The sequence below is a fragment of the Centropristis striata genome, chromosome 9 (assembly GCF_030273125.1).
Source record: "Centropristis striata isolate RG_2023a ecotype Rhode Island chromosome 9, C.striata_1.0, whole genome shotgun sequence".
In the NCBI taxonomy this organism is placed as follows: domain Eukaryota; kingdom Metazoa; phylum Chordata; class Actinopteri; order Perciformes; family Serranidae; genus Centropristis; species Centropristis striata.
The window spans coordinates 21653620-21672651 of NC_081525.1; the positions used below are offsets into that span (position 1 = coordinate 21653620).

Genomic DNA, 19032 nt, shown 5'->3' on the forward strand with positions numbered 1-19032 from the left:
ACTTGTCCATGTGTCGTGTCCTCATTATGACAGTAGGAATCTGGCTGTTCATAGTACTGTATATCAATCCTGCAGTCAAAGAGCCTTATACTCTTAAATACACTTAATCAGAGTAATGTGGGTACACAGAAATAACACTAATACATGAGTCAAGACATCTCGTGTCATATTAGTAACAAGCTGCAAGCAACAAAAAAGGGATTTAAAACGATCAAGGGAGGTTGTTATTAAGAATTATAATGAGAATAGTGATAAAAAGGTCAATCATCTTTCACCCCTTTTATTCACGTGCTTGTCCTCTTTTGATATCCCTCCTTCTGCCCCTCTCTTCCTACCCTCAACACTCTCTTTCTTCCTGCTCTTTTCCCTCCTGAACTCTCTTCCTCATCGCTGTCATCATCTCTCTCCCCCTTCTCTTGGCTCTGCCGTTGACCCCACCACCTCCTTCATCCTCACAGCGTGATTCCCTCCCCCGTCCCTTCATGTCATCACCACACCGTATCTGTCGTTCCCTCTGGACCGTTTCGATCTTGCGACAGTAAAAAAAATATTTTTATCAGTAAGAAATGGGAGAGAGGAAGCATGGAAAGCCGGCGTAGAAAGATAGAGGTAAAAGGTTGTAGCCTTGGGTTTAGAAGATAGGCTTGATAGGTTTGATGCCTGATTCACCTCAGGGGGAGGGCTGGGTGGAGAGAGGCTCAAAGGCTCTGGTAAACCTGTCCGTGTGGGCGTAACTAATTAACTCCTTTATCACGTTGTTATTTGAAGGACAGAGAAGATGAACAGGTCAAAGAGCAGAAAGTCAAAGAGGAAGGGATTGATGAGATTTTTTACAAAATAAAGTATTTTCTCTAGTGATGTCTTCCATTACATAGACACTCAGCGGCCACTTTATTAGGTGAATTGTATACCTAATAAAGTGGCAGTGTGGTCTTTTGCAGCTTCATGGTTGGATGTGTTGTGTTTCAGAGATGGTCTTCTGCATACCTTGGTTGTAAAGACTGGTTATTTGAGTTACTGTTGCCTTTCTATCATTTCCAACCAGCCTGGCCATTCTCCTCTGACATCTACCATCAACAAGGCATTTTAGCTCACTGGATATTTTCTCTTTTTGGGACAACGTCCTTTTTCCACCTAAAAAACATTGTCTGTCTCCGTCCATCACTCTCCTTCCCTGCCGCAAAAACACAGATCCACGCCTTTGTCATCCCCAGACTAAACTACTGCAACGGCATCTCGGCATCAAACTACACAATAAACTCCAGTACATTCAAAACTCTGCCGTTCGCCTGCTCACCCGCACCCCCTCCCGTGACCACATAACCCCCGTCCTCTAGACCCTACGCTGGCTATCTGTTCCACAATGCATCCACTTCAAAATCGTCCTCCTCACCCACAAAGCCCTCAATCACCCGGCCCCCTCCTACCTCACTGATCTCCTCCATCACCACACCCCTTACCGCAGCCTCCATTCACCGAACCTGGGGTGACAGAACTTTTTCTATAGCCGCCCTCTCCCTCTGGAGCCCTCTCCCTAAAAACATTGGAGGCTGGTCAGATCCATCCACCTTCAAACTTCAAACTTCTCAAAACTCACCTGTTCAGAACTGCCTTTAATGCGTGACCATTGTTGTTGGTTTTAATTGTCTGATTTGAACTATTATCTGAACTGTAAAGCGTCTTTGTGTACCCTGAGAGGCGCTCTATGAATAAAATGTATTATTTATTATTATTATTTAATTCTCTGTAAACCCTAAAGATGGTTGTGTCTAAAGATGCCAGCAGATCAGCAGTGTGTGAAATACTCAGACCAGCCGGTCTGCCATGTTCAAAGTTACTTAAATCACCTTTCTTCCCCATTCTGATGCTTGCTCTGAACTTGAGCAGTTCGTCTTCACCATCTCTACATGCCTGAATGCATTCAGTTGCTGCTGTGTGATTGACTGATTAGATATTTGTTAAAGAGCAGTTGAACAGAGACAAACTGGTAGAAAGATAGATATCTCAAGCAGAACAAAATGTATTTGATGGTATTTCGACTGCTCTTTTTGACTGTTGGAAAAGAAAAAGTGACTGTGATGAAGACTGGCATGCTGTGACAAGATGAATGAGTGACCAGATTAATTCAAACTCAAGATGTTGCAGTTACAACATCCTGCCAGGGTGTCTGTGGTGTCACAGTTTGAAAATGTCTCAGTTTGGACTGGAACATTGGAAGAATTAATCTTGTCTTAGCTGAAGGCCAAAACTGGGTACTAAATTTAGTCTCTCTTAGTCTGTGACTGAACAAGTGTTATCGTCTGTCTTGGCTTGCTGTGAAACATATTCATCTCTCTCTCTCTCTCTCTCTCCCTCTCAACCTCCTCCTCAGTCCCTGTGGTCTCTGCTGAACAGTTCAGTGGTGCAGAGCACAACACCCAACGTTGTTCTGGAGGGTCTAAGGCCAGGGACTGGCTACGTGGTCCAGGTGAGAGCCCGCACTGTGGCCGGCTACGGAGCCTACAGCAAAGAAATGCTGTTCCAAACGCTCACTGACGGTAAGTGAGTGGGTGGGTGGCTGGAGTGTGTGGTTTTTATGGCAGAGAGGAAACATACTGCAGGACTGAAAGGGGGAATGTGAGAGGTTGAGCAAGAGTGAAAATCTGGCTGTGAAGTAATTAAATTCTGCCCTACTTTGTGTGTGTGTGTGTGTGTGTGTGTGTGTGAGAGAGAGAGAGACAGAGAGAGAGAGAGAGAAAATTTGTGTGTGCTTGCAGATATGTAAAATGAGCCTTGTAAATGATATTTTATGTGTGTTAGAGAGAGAGAAACTCTGTGTATAATTTTTTACCTTCCAGAAATGTTCAGTTGTGTGTTTTTGAGAGTCTCAAAAATATATTTTTAAAAAGGAATTATGTCAATGTGTGTGTGTGTGTGTGTGTGTGTGTGTGTGTGTGTGTGTGTGTTCTTGCAGATGAATATAAGTCCGAGCTAGGACAGCAACTCTCCCTGATCGCAGGCTCTTTAGTCGGTGGAGTGTGTATCGTCTCTTTGGTAGCTATTGCCATCATCTGCACCAGGTAAAGCACAAGCAAACTCCTGACACACACACACACACACACACAAACACACGAACTGATAGATGATATATCCTTTAGCATACATGTCATAAAAGCAGCAAGATTCAGATGATCTATTATTATGCTTATCTACAATCTGATACGCATCTCGATGCATAAAGGAACTGTGCACAACATTCACAACATTAATATAGCAGCAACTATATACTATAGAGATAGTGTAGTGAGGGCATCCTGAACAGAGTTGCCGGTCCGGCCGCAAGTACCTGTGTGTGTCTGACTCACCGCCACTCTGCTCTGCTCTCATACGGCTGATAACCTTCCCGACAGAAGTCACTTGTCACAGAAGCACAACAGCCACCTGCCAGTTCCCCCTCAGGTTACACTGTTCACTCTGTCCCAATTGTTGCCATTTTTAGGACTGTTCCTGGTGGCATCAGCACCATTAGCATAGCCACCAGTCCGGCCACCACCATGTTGAGAAACAACTGATGTGAGAAGATTCACTCCCTATTGTGATACAGTGCAATTTGACATGATGAAACTACTAGATTCAGTTTTACCCCTTTTTGACCAAGGCAATTCCAGGTGGAGCAGGTTCCTAATCTCGAGCCAGTCGCTCACGATTCGACAGCCCAAGAAGCGGCGCCAACTCTTTGCTGGTCATGAACCACAACCCACTAACATCAGAGACTGAGGGCGGGATTATGGTGACCAACAAAACCAACTAAAACATGTATCATTCATTTTATTTTATTTATTTAACTACAATGTAACATAAATCACATTGCATTCAGTGTCAATAAGAAAGTAATCGCCGTTCATAGCATTCAAGACTCGCAGGACAAATGTGTTGTACATGTCGTGTTTGGATGCCAACGTAGGCTCACAAAGCCAAGAGCAACATTTTAAAGAGATGATGTAATCTGCCATTGTTATTACTATGCTTGCGGAGACCTATACAGATGTATACAGTAGGTGCGTTTCCACTATGGTTGAATACCCGGAATGAGGTGGGTCTTAATGTGAGCCGCTTGCCTGCCCCGAGCGGCCGTTTGACCGGCCGTTTTTTAGCCCTGTTGAAGAGCAGGGCCATATTTCTCCCCTGAAAAAAGCCTGGTTGCTTTTTGAATAAAACGCTAAGCGGGATGTGAAGTAGTACTCGGAGCCACAAACAACACACGCCATTTTTAGGAGTCAACGTAGTAGCGAGTAGTCACAACAATAAATCACCGACATGTACTTGAACACAGTGACAAGAAACACAGCAAGCTCTGCTCCTTCGATCTTGGCGTCTACTTCCTTATTGTTCACGTTTGGCGCGTGTCCCGTGTTAAATCCATCACGTATTTGACATCACAGTGGAAACTGTCACTAAGCAATAACGCGACGATCGAAAACCATACGTCACCTCTGGAATCTCATAAATCCCTCTGGGGCCTTTTTTTGTAATGCAGACATACCGAGTGAGCGGCCATTTGAGAGGGCGTGGCCTAAAACTTTCCCAGCGACCACTTTTACCCTAATGGAAACACACCTAGTGACATAATGACGTGGCTCTCTTGTCTGTGGAAAAGCAAACAGGTTCTGAGAAGGTTCGCAAGTTGAATCAACTGCAAACCAGCACCAGCCCAGCACAAGAACTAAGTTTGCGTTGGTTGAAAAGGGGTGTTTGTGTGCAACCATATACCATGACATTTTGTGGAATTAACTATAATCTGTGTATTAAAAAATATCTGCTACTTCTACTTCTGCTTATATCAGACATCAGAAATACAGAAACTAATTTACCAAGACATGATTTATTCTTGATATCAACTGTTTTTAAGTAAATCAGGAGTTTCTGACATGCTTGAGGTTTCTTTGACCTCATGACCTCCAAGAAATATCAAGCGACAAGCTGTCCCTTCTCTACGCAGTATGAGGTTCCTGTTGTGAAGATCAGTTGACATATCAAAAGATTACAGAGTGTATTTTTTGGTTCCATTCTCAGATGAAAGCCGGAAACAAGAGCTGACAAGACAGGACAGTCACGAGCCAACTAATACTAATGAATTCCTGAAAGACTTTTTCCTTCTCTCAAGCAGACTTTTTTGTTAATATTCAGGAAGACTATTAATTTTACCTCAACTCAGCTGAAGAGAAGACAACCAATTAGCATTTCTAACTTTTCTAACTTTTGTGTAACATTTCTGTCTGCCTGCCTCTTTCCCCCAAAATCTGTCTGTTTGTGTTTTTTTTGCGTGCAGGAGAAGGCAGTTGAAGGAGAGTGTTTACGGTGACAAGCTGCAGCAGTACAACGCAGGAGGAGGTACGAGGAGCACGGAAACTTTAAATGAGCTCTACTTTATATACACAGAACTTCTGAAACAGAGTTTATATTTACACTTTCTGATTTTGTCCTCAGAGGTGACCCTGAGGCCAGACATGTTCAGTGGTCCAACCCCCACTGTGACCTTTCCCACCCTGTCTGAAGGTCATAGTTCACCAGGGGTCAAAATCTACATTGACCCTTTCACCTACGAGGACCCCAACGAGGCTGTTCGGGAATTTGCCAAGGAAATCGACCCGTCGTGTGTGAAAATAGAGGAAGTCATTGGATCAGGTAGAGATTTTCACAGACTTCCTGTCTTGTCTTGGCTTGCCCCTCCTCTCTCTCTCTTATGTTGTAAAACAGAAACTCAGCAAATACCAAAACTGAAAATCCATCATTATTTCAATATGTTTCAAATATTACTGTGCATTCATTCTGTTTGTACAAGAGCTTTTGTTGAGCAGTGAGCAAGAAAAAAAATCACAGCATGTTTATATCTACTTTAAATTGCTTCAAAAGGGAATGTTAGAAAAGCAAACCTTGGTTTTCTCTAATGAGACCAACTGTCACATGAAGCAGCAGATATTCTGCAGTAAATTAATCAATTCCTTCAACTGTTCCAGACGTTTGTGTCAATGAGAAAGATCTGGAAACGTACACTGCCAATTTATTATTTTGCTTTATTTTCTTCCTTTGAAGTCAGGAGGGATGTTTTATTCATGCTGAAAACTTTCACAGGAATAAATTAAAACTGTCTTTCGTGCATTCTCTTTGGCTATCTGAGCTGAAGTGTAAAAATGCTGTGTGATGTTTGGCAAATAGAGAAAGTTGGATATGAAGCGGAGTCCCAGAGCATCCTCTGAAATTTCTTTTAGGGGCAGAGTTTTAGCTGTCGGATGGGAGAAAAATAGGAAATAAGAAAGAAATAATAAGGACAGATTTTTACAGTTGTGGAGATCAAATTCCTTATTTTATCACTGACCCCTGAGTACTGAAACAATGCAACACCTTCAGTTATTTCATGATTTATTCAGTTATTGTCCCCAAGGGGATCCACATCAGGTGAACCACAGATTTAAGCATAAAATACATTAAAAACCTAATAGAATACATTAAACATAAAGTACAAGTATGTAAAATATATGCAAAAAACCCACCACACAAGGTTATAAATACAGGTTTAAAAAACACTGTGACAGTACAATATAAAACCAGTAGAACATCCAGTTATCATCATCCAATCAGTTATCAATTGTAGGTGTGAAAAGAAACAGGCATTTGGATTAAACTCACATCTGCTCATTAATTAGTTTGCATTATGCCTTAGAAATTATATTTGGCGAAACAGAATACTGAAAAATAACCTCATGCTCTCTACTGCACATACTTAACGCAGATTTTTGCATCAAATGTATGAATAACTTACCAATTCAAGGTCAAAGACATAGGCTGTTTCTCATCTCTGCATTAAAATTTTAACTCTTCTTCAAGAAAGCTCAATACAGCCTACTACACGGTTGCCCATGAAGTTAAAATAATTTAGTTTTTTCGGACACAATCCTATGTTAATTGTGGTTTCATTTTCATTGTGATATGTTTGGAAGAGATTGAAGAATAAATCACATTGTCACAATTTCATGGAAAGGGGTAAAAAATAATTTATTCCAACTTTATGGACGGCCGTGTATATGGGCAGAGTCACAGCTTTGAACTGCCTCAGGGCCCCACATCTCTAAGTCCCTGGTTCACTGTCAGTTGTTTTATAGTACTTTATTAAATTACAACAAAGTAATAATCACAGTAGGGATGGGCGTTTGGAAGAACCCTGCCAACTCAGCATCTATAAAGTTAACGTATGTATGTATATATATATATATATATATATATATATATATGTATACAGTACTATTCAAAATCCTGTTTTGATAATGGACACTTTTATTTTGAAAGGACGAAAAGAGACTTCCTGGCGATCGTAAAACTAACTGAGATTATACTGCAAAAATAATGTAAAGGAGTTCAATGTTTTATGTTTTAGCATGCCCTAAATGAGGGTATGAGGTTAGTTTTTACAGTAATCTTGCATTCATGCTAGCCACATTTGATAACAGTAAGAGGTTTTGCTCAAATTAATACACCTGTATTTCTGTGTGTTTTTACAATTGTTATTGCAACTTTCAGTTTGCAAACTGTAGCTTTATCCAACTTAATTCTCAGCTCACTGGCTTATTCAGCCGTAATTCAGTTCAGTGAGTATTGATACGCAGTCATGGATAAAAATAAAAAATACACAGATCGATAAAATATTTCACGTGATCAACCAAATTCTTAACGACCCTAGATCAATCATTGATCGATTATTCCCATCCATCACTACATCACAGATTAAGAACTCAGACAGGGTTTACTCGAAGTTCTGGTTAGTTTCTAGGTCTCAGTGTGCACTTCACCAAATTAGAACTCACCACATAATCTGGTTTTGTCGAAAAACTCCCTGGATTCAGAGTATATATTAACAAAAACAAAACTTTATCAGTTTGAACATTAAATGTATTGTCTTTGTTCAGTTTCCAGTTGCATAAGTGTCACAAAGGATTAACAAATTATCACATTCTGCTTTGTTTGCATTTTGGACAGTATCCCAACCTCTTCAGAATTTGGATTCTAATATGTATTGTTAAAGTATAATACACAGACCCTGCATTATTACCTAATCTTGGCCCTGTCTTTAAGTGTTAAAATCTAGTTCTAACACCTCTCTTTTGGTTTATATTTTGTTCGCATGTATCATAATCCTAATAAGGTGTGTATATAATTTTATCACCACAAGCTCACTAAAATTAAGTGTTATTTTAGCCTGTGAGTACACGTTGTGCCGGACTTAATGGGAACTCGGGGGTGGCAGGGTACATCGTACAATGGCCACTATATGTGGAATCAGAAGCAACAAAACAGCCAATTTTTTGTCCTGGGCCCCTCTAACAGTTTCATCTGGCCGTGGATTGACAGTATGAATAAAATCCTCAGAAAATATCAAGGAAATTGTTAATGGATGTCAGATTAATGGATGACAGAATATATAATTTGTCTGCTCCAGTGAATAAACTGTCAAATCAAAGTGAATCTTCAAATTGATGCAAGAATCAGAATATTATACTTCCTGGGTCAAATTGACCCATTTCAAAGTTGTAATGTAAAATATAATTTTTTTTAAATCAATGTCATTTAAAACCTTTGTCTTTTATATGTAGGTATTTCCAATGAACATAAAAAAGTTTTAACATGCATTTTTATGAAAAAAAAAAGTGAATTATCCTCATTGAACCATGATCTGTGAGAGGTAAAAAAAAATAAACACCATTTCACTAAATACTGATGGTTAGTAATAGAGTTATTAATGAAATATTAACAAGGTTTATTGGGATTTTTTTAGTATCTGACACTTTTGGATAGTTAAACATGCCCCGGGTCAAATTGACCCATGAACATTATTGCTGTTCCTGAGAAATGAATATAACAGGAGGGTTAAAGGGATAGTTACCACATTATAGTTAAATGTATTTGTTTGGTATATTACCATGTCTTTCTTATATTACCATGTCTTTAATGATGGCTGTATTTCCTCATAACTAACAATTTATTATATTTTCTATTATCTGAAGACTATTTTATTTATTAGTTGTTTTGTTTTATACCTCAAACCATTATAAATGGAGGAATGTTGTTATGCCCCAGTTAACCCCGAACTTTTCATTTTTTTTCTCTCCATTGGACCAAAACCAATCAAACCCAAATGGCCATGGAGCTCTGGGTGATAAAGGTCATGAACCAGATTCAGCCCTCACCGCTGAGAGTATGTGCTCTCGGCTTTGGTCTGTTGAGCCACTCTGAGAGGCTTTCCGTAATCCCTCCGTTTCTCGCTTTATTTCTCTCAGGGGCAGGTTTCTCACCTCAGCCAGAGGTGACAACGGAGGGATGAAATCGAGGGGGAGAGAAGGGAAAATTTGAGCAGAGTGATATAAGATATGGTCGGACTTTGAGCCCTTAAACGGTTGAATCTCTCCCATTCTGCTGCGATAGAAAGTAAAAATGTATCCACAGCTCGTTCACTCTTTCTCCCTCACCCCGGGTTTCTCTTTGTGTTTTTCTTTCTGTATTTCTTTGATACTTCCTCCTATCTTCATCTGTTATTCAACCCCTCTGGAGTTTTAGAGTTTGTTTGCATATAGAGAAATGCTAAAACAAAGAACCAAGGGGGGAAAAAAGCAGAACAACAGATTGAGGAGGGAAGATAAAAGAAGAAAGCACCCTAAGGAGATGATAAAAATATCTCACCTCACCCTCTCTCTGTGATAACACCCCTCCTCCCTCTTTCTCTCTTTCCTTATTACTATCATTCACACTGTAAGAAATGTCCATAAAAGTTCACTTGATTTTAACCATGAAACATCATTTTCAGTAGAAAATAACAATGTTATCTCACCTCATAGGTCAGTTTCTTATCTTACACTGTATTTAGATATACTGTAAATATAAAACAGGATTTTGTAATAAAACCAAAGAATATTTCTTACAATGATCCATCTTCTCCTTGACAAAATTTTTAAGGGGAAGTGACACGTCACCCGATCTCCAAAAAATTGTTTTCATCCATCTCTGTCCATCCTTCCATAGGTCCTCTCCTCTTCTTCTACCTTATTATCAACACTGCCTCATTGTCATCCTTCACTCCTTTCATTTCTACACCTCACCTATCTTTCCATTCTCCTTCCCATTTTGCCCTCAATCCATTTTTTACTTCAGCTGGTTTACAGCAGTGACAGTAGATAGTTTTTAATGAGCAGTGAGATGTGGAGCAGAGATCACAGTGAGACAGGACGACATGGCCTGTCATCCAATTCCCATCACTCATCCATTATTCACACATGATTTATATCCCTGAGATGAGGACTTTTATTTTGAAGTGATATTCAATGTTCATGTCCCCGAGCAGCATATGGCTGCATTTATTTTGACAAGAGACATCTGTGTTGAACATTTTCTGTACATTGAACAAGTTCATGTCAGTTTATATTCTTGGCGATGTAACAAACCGTGACCATCCAATTGGTCAACAAGAAGAAAACTTCCTGAATGATTTAGTCAAAACAGGTATTTACCCCAAATTTATGAAAAAAGTATCATAAAATGAAAGATTAAGATTTATTTATATATATATATATATATATGTATATATGTATATGTATATATATGTAAATGGATATGTGTGTATATATATATATGTATATGTATATATATATATATATATATATATATATATGTATGTATATGTGTATATATATATATATATATATATATGTGTGTATATATATATATATATATATATACACATATACATACATATATATATATATATATACACATATACATATATATATATATATATATATATATATATATATATATATATATATATACTGAGGTCTCCCTCACTTACAGTGAAGACGAGTACATTTAAAGACAGTTCAGAAATACAAATTCAAAATACAGATAACAGACAAGATAAATGAATAAATAAATATGCTATTTAAAATGACCAATGCCAAAAACAGTTGCAAACAGTTGCAGGAAAGTCTGTAATCAAGCTATGAAATTGAAAAAATGTTATGGGCGTATTGATCCTCAGTGTGAGTTGAAGATCATTCCAGGTAGCGGGGGCGTTAATACAAAAAGGCTGACTTTCCAAGTTCAGTCAGCACATGGGGATTTGTGAGAGTAAACCAATTATTTGATCGTGTCACATGGTGTCCAGAATGGTTTACAGATTTGTCTCTTCCACTTCGTGTGGCTTTTGTTTTGAACATTCTGGGTCACTGCACTGAGTCGTCTAACTTGAACATGTTCATAAATAATAATGAACACCTGCTGCATGTTATTAAGTTCCCATACAAACATCCAATCAGATAGGTCATTTGTTCCAACTCTTTAACCCGACCCACAGGAGTGTTTCATAAATCAGTGCCCCTGGTAGGAGATCAACATATCCTCATTGCTAAAGTTAGCAGTCGCAAGTTAAAACACAGGGTTTATGTTGTGATGGCCGAAGTTGGGTTTAGTTTAGGCAACAAAACTACTTGGTTAAGTTCAGTGGTGGAAGTAGTGTAAATAACCTCTTAACATTTTGCTTCTTTTGGTAGAGAATTAGGGCTTGTGGGCACTGGATGGCAGCTCAACAATAAATGCCACATAGAAGTGGTGCACATCATCTGAAAGCTGGGGATCTGAAGATGCAGCAGAGCAATGTGTGTCAAGTTTTCTGGTCATAAATCTCTAAAAATGAATAAATTAATTTAAGCTATGATATCACTTGAAACACACATTTGGTGCTGAATTAGGCAAATTCTTTTAAATCCAATTTTGAGGTACTTTGCTTTACTTGAGTATTTCCACATAATTTTATACTTCTACTACTTCTATTTAACTGACAACTTTAGTTACTTTTCAGGTCGAGATTTAACATGAAAAAAATACATACATTTAAAATGATTGCGCATGTTTATGAATTAAATCACATAAAGTATATTAAGTAGTTATAATGAGCCCTACTTTGAGGAAAAAGAAATATGCTTCTTACATAAATACATCAATAATTATAATACAATAATATATTTGGAATATATAAAACAATCTGAGTGGGGCCATTCTGCAAAACGAGTACTTTTATTTTTGATATTTTTGAACTTTTACTTAAGTAAGTTTTGAATGCAGGACTTTTACTTGTAGTGGAGTAATTTCACAGTGTGGTATTGGTACTTTTACTTAAGTAAGGGATCTGAATACTTCCTCCACCACTGGTCCAGTTTTATTAAAACATCATGGTTTGTTAAATAAATATGCACGTTACTTCATTTCGGTTGTGTATGTAAATGTAGCGGTGTTCTGGGTCACAGTCCTGTGTTTGTTTGACCCATTCATCCACCCCAATTTCCTCCCTACTTCTCCTGTTGCTCTTAATAATATGTGACCTGACTTCCTAGAGGTCAGCCACTACAGGTCACTGCCAAAAAACAATAAAAAAGTAAATATGGGTTGTAGTAAGCTGCTTGTACATACAAAGAATGGGGTTAAGGGGAAAGTTTGAATCAAATTCATTAACACTTAAGGGGTACGACACCAATTTTCAGTCAGTTTATTCGTCCCAATGAGCACTAGGTGAAAAGACAGCTGTATAAAAAGGGCAGGTATTTGTACTCCATCAGCAGAACTTGGATGGTGGAATAGCTTCAGTAACCCCTTGCACCCACAGCTCTCCGACACTGGATTAGGGGAGGGCTGTGTCCGACCATTTCTGTAACTTTCCAAAACCAATTATCCAACATTCACACCCCATTCACGCCAGCTGTGCAGAGGTGAAAAAAGGAGCCAGGGTTTGAACTTCTCTCTCTGGCTCTTTTTCTCATTGTCATTATTCTTTTACTTTAACTCTGAACAGCAGAGTGCAACACTATGAATGTCTTCCTGTCTGAAAATTTGCACCTTGGCCGACATATTTGAATCATATGGCTTCCCCTTTCTCTGTGATGATCGACTTTTCACTCTGCCTTCCAGGGTGGCTGTACGGAACATTCAGAAACACTTTTGTGATCAGGGTGTCCGCTGGGTTTTAAAAGGTATTAAAAGGTAGTAAATGAAATTAGCCAAAAACAATGCCATTAAAAAGTAATAAACGTCATCTAACAAGGTATTAAATTAGTTGCAAGTTACCTCGTTAAATCACGCTGAAAGTACTCTCATAATTTGATTGATTTGATCATTTTCATTTGTCATTTTGTCGCCCTTTATTGAGAAAGAATGATAAAGTGTAGCTGTGGAGAAGCTCACCCTACACATAATGAAATAACATTTTGTCTTGTGTTAGGGTTATATAGCAAATAGATCAGTGCTGCTATTGAGGCAAAAAGTAACTAAGTATCCAGTAACTGTAATATACAGTCATAGAAAAAATGATTAGACCACCCTTGTTTTCTCCAGTTTCTTGTTCATTTCAATGCGTGGTACAACTAAAGGTACATTTGTTTGGACAAATATAATCATAACAACCTAAATCGCTCATAAGAGTTTAATTCAAGAGCTTTGGTTATTATCAAGAGATTTTCTTGATAATAACCAAAATCATTATTAAAAAACATGGAAAATGGCTAGATATCAGCTCTTGGATTAAACTATTATGAGCTATTTTTGTTATTATCATCATATTGGTCCAAACAAATGTGCCTTTAGTTGTACCAGACATTAAAATGAACAATAAACTGAAGAAAACAAGGGTGGTCTAATATTTTTTTCCATGACTATAGGTACTTGATGTGAATTGTAAGCAATACTACACTTACTCAGAAAAGTTACACAATTATAGTTATCAGTTACTTTATAATTAGTTACCCCCAACACTGAAGTTAGAAAGGTTGCAGCAGTTCCAGATCAATGTCGTGTTGGTTTTAAATAATATTGTGAAGGTATTAAAAAATGTATTAAACGGTATTAAATTCAACTTCAGTATTTCTGTATGTACCCAGGTCATAGACAATCTAGTTCTGGTCAAGAATAACCTGACCCTAACATCTTATGTGTCTCTGGTGGATCTTTTTTAAAACTCCGACAAAATAACTGATGTCATGTCATGATTATGAAATGTCATGCAACCACAGAGTTAATGCGAAGTAGTCTAACGTTGCTCATTCTTACTTCTTGCCAGGTAGTCCATAAGCTGTTGTCCTGTGTGCCCACAAGGACCTCAGCACAATAAACAGATGCTCCAGGCCACATGAACATAGCTAGAAAATGCTTGAACCTAAAACACCAATTAACCTGCAGGCAGGGATTAAACCTATGAGCGTTGTGTTTCAGCACACTCCTTATCCATGAGATCACCTTGCTGTCTTTGTCTAAACCGCGGGATGAAAATTGAGGTGTGGTGTGCAAAGCCAAAGACTTTCGCAATAATAATGGCTTTGTCCCCTTTATCTTGTTTGCAACCTCTGCTACAAACCTTTTCTCAACCCCAAGAGGAGCTATTGAAGGGATTGTTGTTCTTTCGCTCTGCAAAAATACCATCAACGTCCCCTTGAGCAAAGCCCTCGACCTCAATCTGCTCGAGCCAAGCTGCTCAAAGGCCACCTCTGTGGGACTGGATGTGCAGAGGTCAGCTCCCAAGACTGAGAAAGTGTTTATGTGGTTAACATGTCCTGCCCCTCTCACCGCTGCCCCACTGCGCTGCTGCAAAGGAGAATATGCTCCTTGTTTGATTGATCAATAATGAATGGTAGCCAAATTGTGTGAACTTCAGTCCATCTGATGTCACAGGTGGCCCATTCCTACACCATAAAATGGGATTAAAATGCAATTATTTATTCTCCTTTTTTATTATGTCATGATTTATTTAAGGGCTCTGGATTCAAAGGAGCATTAAAAAAACAACCATCCTCAATAGTGGACTAGTTTTCCTCTGCTTAGTCACATGCTGTCTTCTGAAGAGCCTTATACAGTCCTGGAAAAAAATATTAGACCACCTTTGTTTCCTTCAATTTCTTGTTCATTTTAATGCCTGGTACAACTAAAGGTACATTTGTTTGGACAAATATAATTTTGTATCACAACAAAAATAGCTCATAAGGGTTTTCTAATTTAAGAGCTGACATTTAGCCATTTTCCATGGTTTTCTTGATAATGATTTTGGTTATTATCAAGATAACCATGGAAAACGGCTAGATATCAGCTCTTAAATTAAACTCTTTTGAGGTATTTTTCTTGTTATCATTATATTCATTTTTTCCATGACTGTATATATATGTATCTCTGTACCTTTTAAATTTTTCCTTTAGACCAAAATGTTTTAATCTCAGCCACTTAATGTTTTTTCCTCTGTCAGGTGAGTTCGGGGAAGTGTACAAAGGTCGCCTGAAGCCTGTCGGGAAAAAAGAAATTCCTGTGGCCATCAAGACCCTGAAGGTTGGCTACTCTGAGAGGCAGAGGAGGGACTTCCTGTCCGAGGCGTCAATCATGGGCCAGTTTGACCAACCGAACATCATCAGGCTGGAGGGCGTGGTCACAAAGAGCAGGCCTACGATGATCATCACGGAGTTCATGGAGAACGGAGCGCTTGACTCGTTTCTCAGGGTAAATAACACCCACACACTGCACATGCTGTAGTGTACTTCTGCACTAGTTTAGTCAATGTCTTTGCCTCCAGTAATATATATATATTAACACACTTATCTTCAGTGTAAAGTCACCTGTAGTCCAAACGGAAGAACAGATAGAGAGGGTAGGAGTGGGAGTTTCTGGATAAAGAGGCTGAAACAAAGGCAGAAACAACCTCCTGCTCTTCCTATTTCTTCTCTCTTTTGCTTCCTGTGCTCTTTCCTCCTCATCCTGCCAACATGTCTGTCTGTCAGTCTGTCCATCTCTTTGATCCTGCCCTCCTTTCGAGGCGCCTCTAAAGACAGAAAGAGAAACTCTTTGATGTTTGGTTCTCACAGCGTGACCCCTTTTGACTCAGGAATCATCCGCTGACTCATACACACACACACACACAAACACACACACACACACACACACACACACACAAACACACACACACACAATGATCGATCTCGCTGGTGTTGCTGTCCTAGCGTGACCATCTTGCAGGCTGAAGACCCAGAGGATCAATGTGTGTGTTTGTGTGTACCTAGAAGAAGATTTTGCCTGCAGAGGATTAGGCTAGAGGAGCATCAAAGCCGCGGTTTGATGCACAAAGTGAATTAAAAGGCACACACACCTTCGACTGCAACTATGTCAGCAGGGATGTCAGTGATGTTTATAAGAGACAGAGACTGTCTGGCCCGAAGGTGAAAGGAGTGAAATAGCAAAAAGGTTTTTGGTTTCGTCAACATGTCTCATAATAACAACAAGCCTCCAGCACCTCAAAATATGTGCTTTTTCGGTTGATATTTAATATTTTGCTCAGGAATTTTATGTTTACTCATGCACATTAAGAAGATATTTGCAAGAAATCTCAAATAGTGTTTGATTATTCTGTAAACATCCCCTTCTAATAACCTGATTTAAATAATTGCAATTATAATATCAGCATATCACATAGTGTACATCTTTGGGACAGAGAGAGAAAACCCATCAGTGAATATTATCAAAGTCCCCGTTTAATTACTCCAGCTTGAATAACATCTTTGGTTAACTGATCTGTTCTCCAAAGGGAAAAACGGCATAATTAATTCTTACTTTGTTCACTGTACAAGACCATTTTCAGACATATATTTGTAGTATTGGTCAACGTGCTTCAAATCTGGAAGGGCAAAATCTCCAACCTAAACGACAGAATAGTTCAGTGCCACCCAAAACGGAACATTCTAAAAAATAGGCCACGTCATTATGCATTCATGTACGGTTTGGATTAAGGCTACAAAACTGCTGATCTAGGTTTAGGGCAAAAAAAATCCTGGCAAGGCGTTATTCAAACAGTAAATAAATGTACTTAAATGCCGGACATAGGATGTGACATAGTTATGTAAAAATGTGGGGCACGGAAGTTAAGTGATGTTTGAATCACATGGTTTACTTTTGTTTTCACATGGGACAAACCCTGTTCTCCTGGGTGAAAGTCCTGGGTTTGTTTGAAGCTGGTCTCCCCCATTTTGCCTCTCATAGGCCTACATTATGAAGAAAAATGTTTTTGTATTATTACATAGCTAACTTCCTAGCTAAGTAGCTTGCTAAGCTAATTACTTAGCTAACTTCTTGGCTAAGTAGTTAGCTTAGCAAGCTACTTAGCTACTTAGCTAAATACTTAGCCAAGAAGTTAGCTAAGTAGTTAGCTCAGCAAGCTACTTAGCTAAAAGATGGATATGGGTCATTTTTCAACCCATGTTGTGCATTAGAAGAGTAGTGACACAAAAAGGGATTTTGTTAAAAAATTAATAAAGAAAAACATAAAATTAGGATGTATGATGTATGTATTGCAAAGATATAGAACATAAATACTCGTACATATCGGGTCACTTTTTAGACCAATGTTGTGCACCAAAGGGTTAAAGGGATGGTCGTTATCCATAGTCAGTGTTTTACCTCTAGTGGATGGTAGTCACTTCTGCCTGATTATTCTAACTGGGTATGTGCCAACCGCCATCTACTGTAGGCAATGAGTGAATGTGTGAATGAGTACTTTATGCAATCTCACTTTAAAAACATCTGAACTGTCCCTATAATGTTAATTTAAATTGTTTAGTTTAAGTTGAAACCATTTATACATAATTCCAGAAATCATCTTTGCATCTTGATCCAATTACAGCCACGTTTTCTAACATATTACTGTCATCTGGTTTAGGAAAAGGTACTCATTTCTCCCCAAATTGTTTGTTATAGCTCCTGTCTTGGCATTTTATGTGAAATACTGACATATCTCTGAATTTCTGGATATAACTGAAGTGCAAAAGTCTGATAACAGAAAATAAAAAAAATAATCCTGTCATGGTTCATGGTTTTGCAGCAAAATGATGGGCAGTTCCCAGTGATCCAGCTGGTTGGTATGCTGAGGGGCATCGCATCTGGAATGAGGTAGACACACACACACACACACTACACAGCTACAGAGATCCATTTATATTATAAAAATGAAGAAGAAACTTTTTCAGATCTTTCAATGATTGTTGTGTGAAATTAGATTTTTATGTAACAATAACATTTCTAACATATTGAGATTGCATGTGGTGATAATGCTGTTCTACTCAATCAGACATCAGCAGCTTGAGATATCTCTTTCTCACTCACACACACACACACACACACACACACACACACATTTACAGTACACAGACACAAACTCTATTTCTTCAAGTTAAGAGCACAGCAACATGGCAGCTTGAAACACTGATAACACAAACACACACACACACACACACACACACACACACACACACAGGATCTTATCCGTGTTTTATTGCAGGTATCTGGCTGTGATAACACACAAACATGTACACAGACATTAAATCCCATTCCTATTTTGTCAAAGGTAGCTGGCAGTGATAACACACACGCACACTAAATCCCATTAGCTTTTTATAGTAGCCCCATGTCGCTGGCATTGGATAACACACACATCCACACAATAAATCCTGTCTATGTTACAGGTACCTGGCGGAGATGAGTTATGTTCACCGGGACCTCGCTGCTCGGAACATCCTGGTTAACAGTAACTTGGTGTGTAAGGTGTCTGACTTTGGATTATCACGATATCTGGAGGAAGACACCTCCGACCCCACCTACACCAGCTCACTGGTAAGGACTCACACTCTCACACTCAGGGAACATGCAAGCACAAATAAATGCATGTTCAAGAGGATATGATAATGATAATTGATATTGGTGCAAAGAAAATGGTTGTGAGGTACAACATAGATTGAAACAAAATATAAACACATGGACAAAGAAAAACCGCATGATGTACAAAATGTAATATAATACATACATAAAACAAAACAAAATAGGATGAAAGTTTGCACATAATAATTATTATTAGAGCAATAACCAAATGATGCAGGGGAAATCTGTTACATATGGCATATGTGTTTTGTGTATGGGAAAAAGGGGGTCGTAAAAAAAATGTAT

General features: G+C 38.6%; 1 protein-coding gene across 1 annotated transcript in view; it reads left to right on the forward strand.

Annotated features, from left to right (window-relative positions):
• LOC131977300 (ephrin type-B receptor 1-like) overlaps positions 1–19032 on the forward strand; it is a 113153-nt gene that overhangs the window by 79994 nt on the left and 14127 nt on the right. The window contains exons 10-16 of the mRNA XM_059340536.1: positions 2372–2537; positions 2954–3059; positions 5309–5370; positions 5467–5664; positions 15299–15546; positions 17915–17982; positions 18555–18702. Of these exons, the coding sequence (XP_059196519.1) occupies positions 2372–2537; positions 2954–3059; positions 5309–5370; positions 5467–5664; positions 15299–15546; positions 17915–17982; positions 18555–18702 (996 nt within the window). The remainder of the gene's footprint in view (positions 1–2371; positions 2538–2953; positions 3060–5308; positions 5371–5466; positions 5665–15298; positions 15547–17914; positions 17983–18554; positions 18703–19032) is intronic.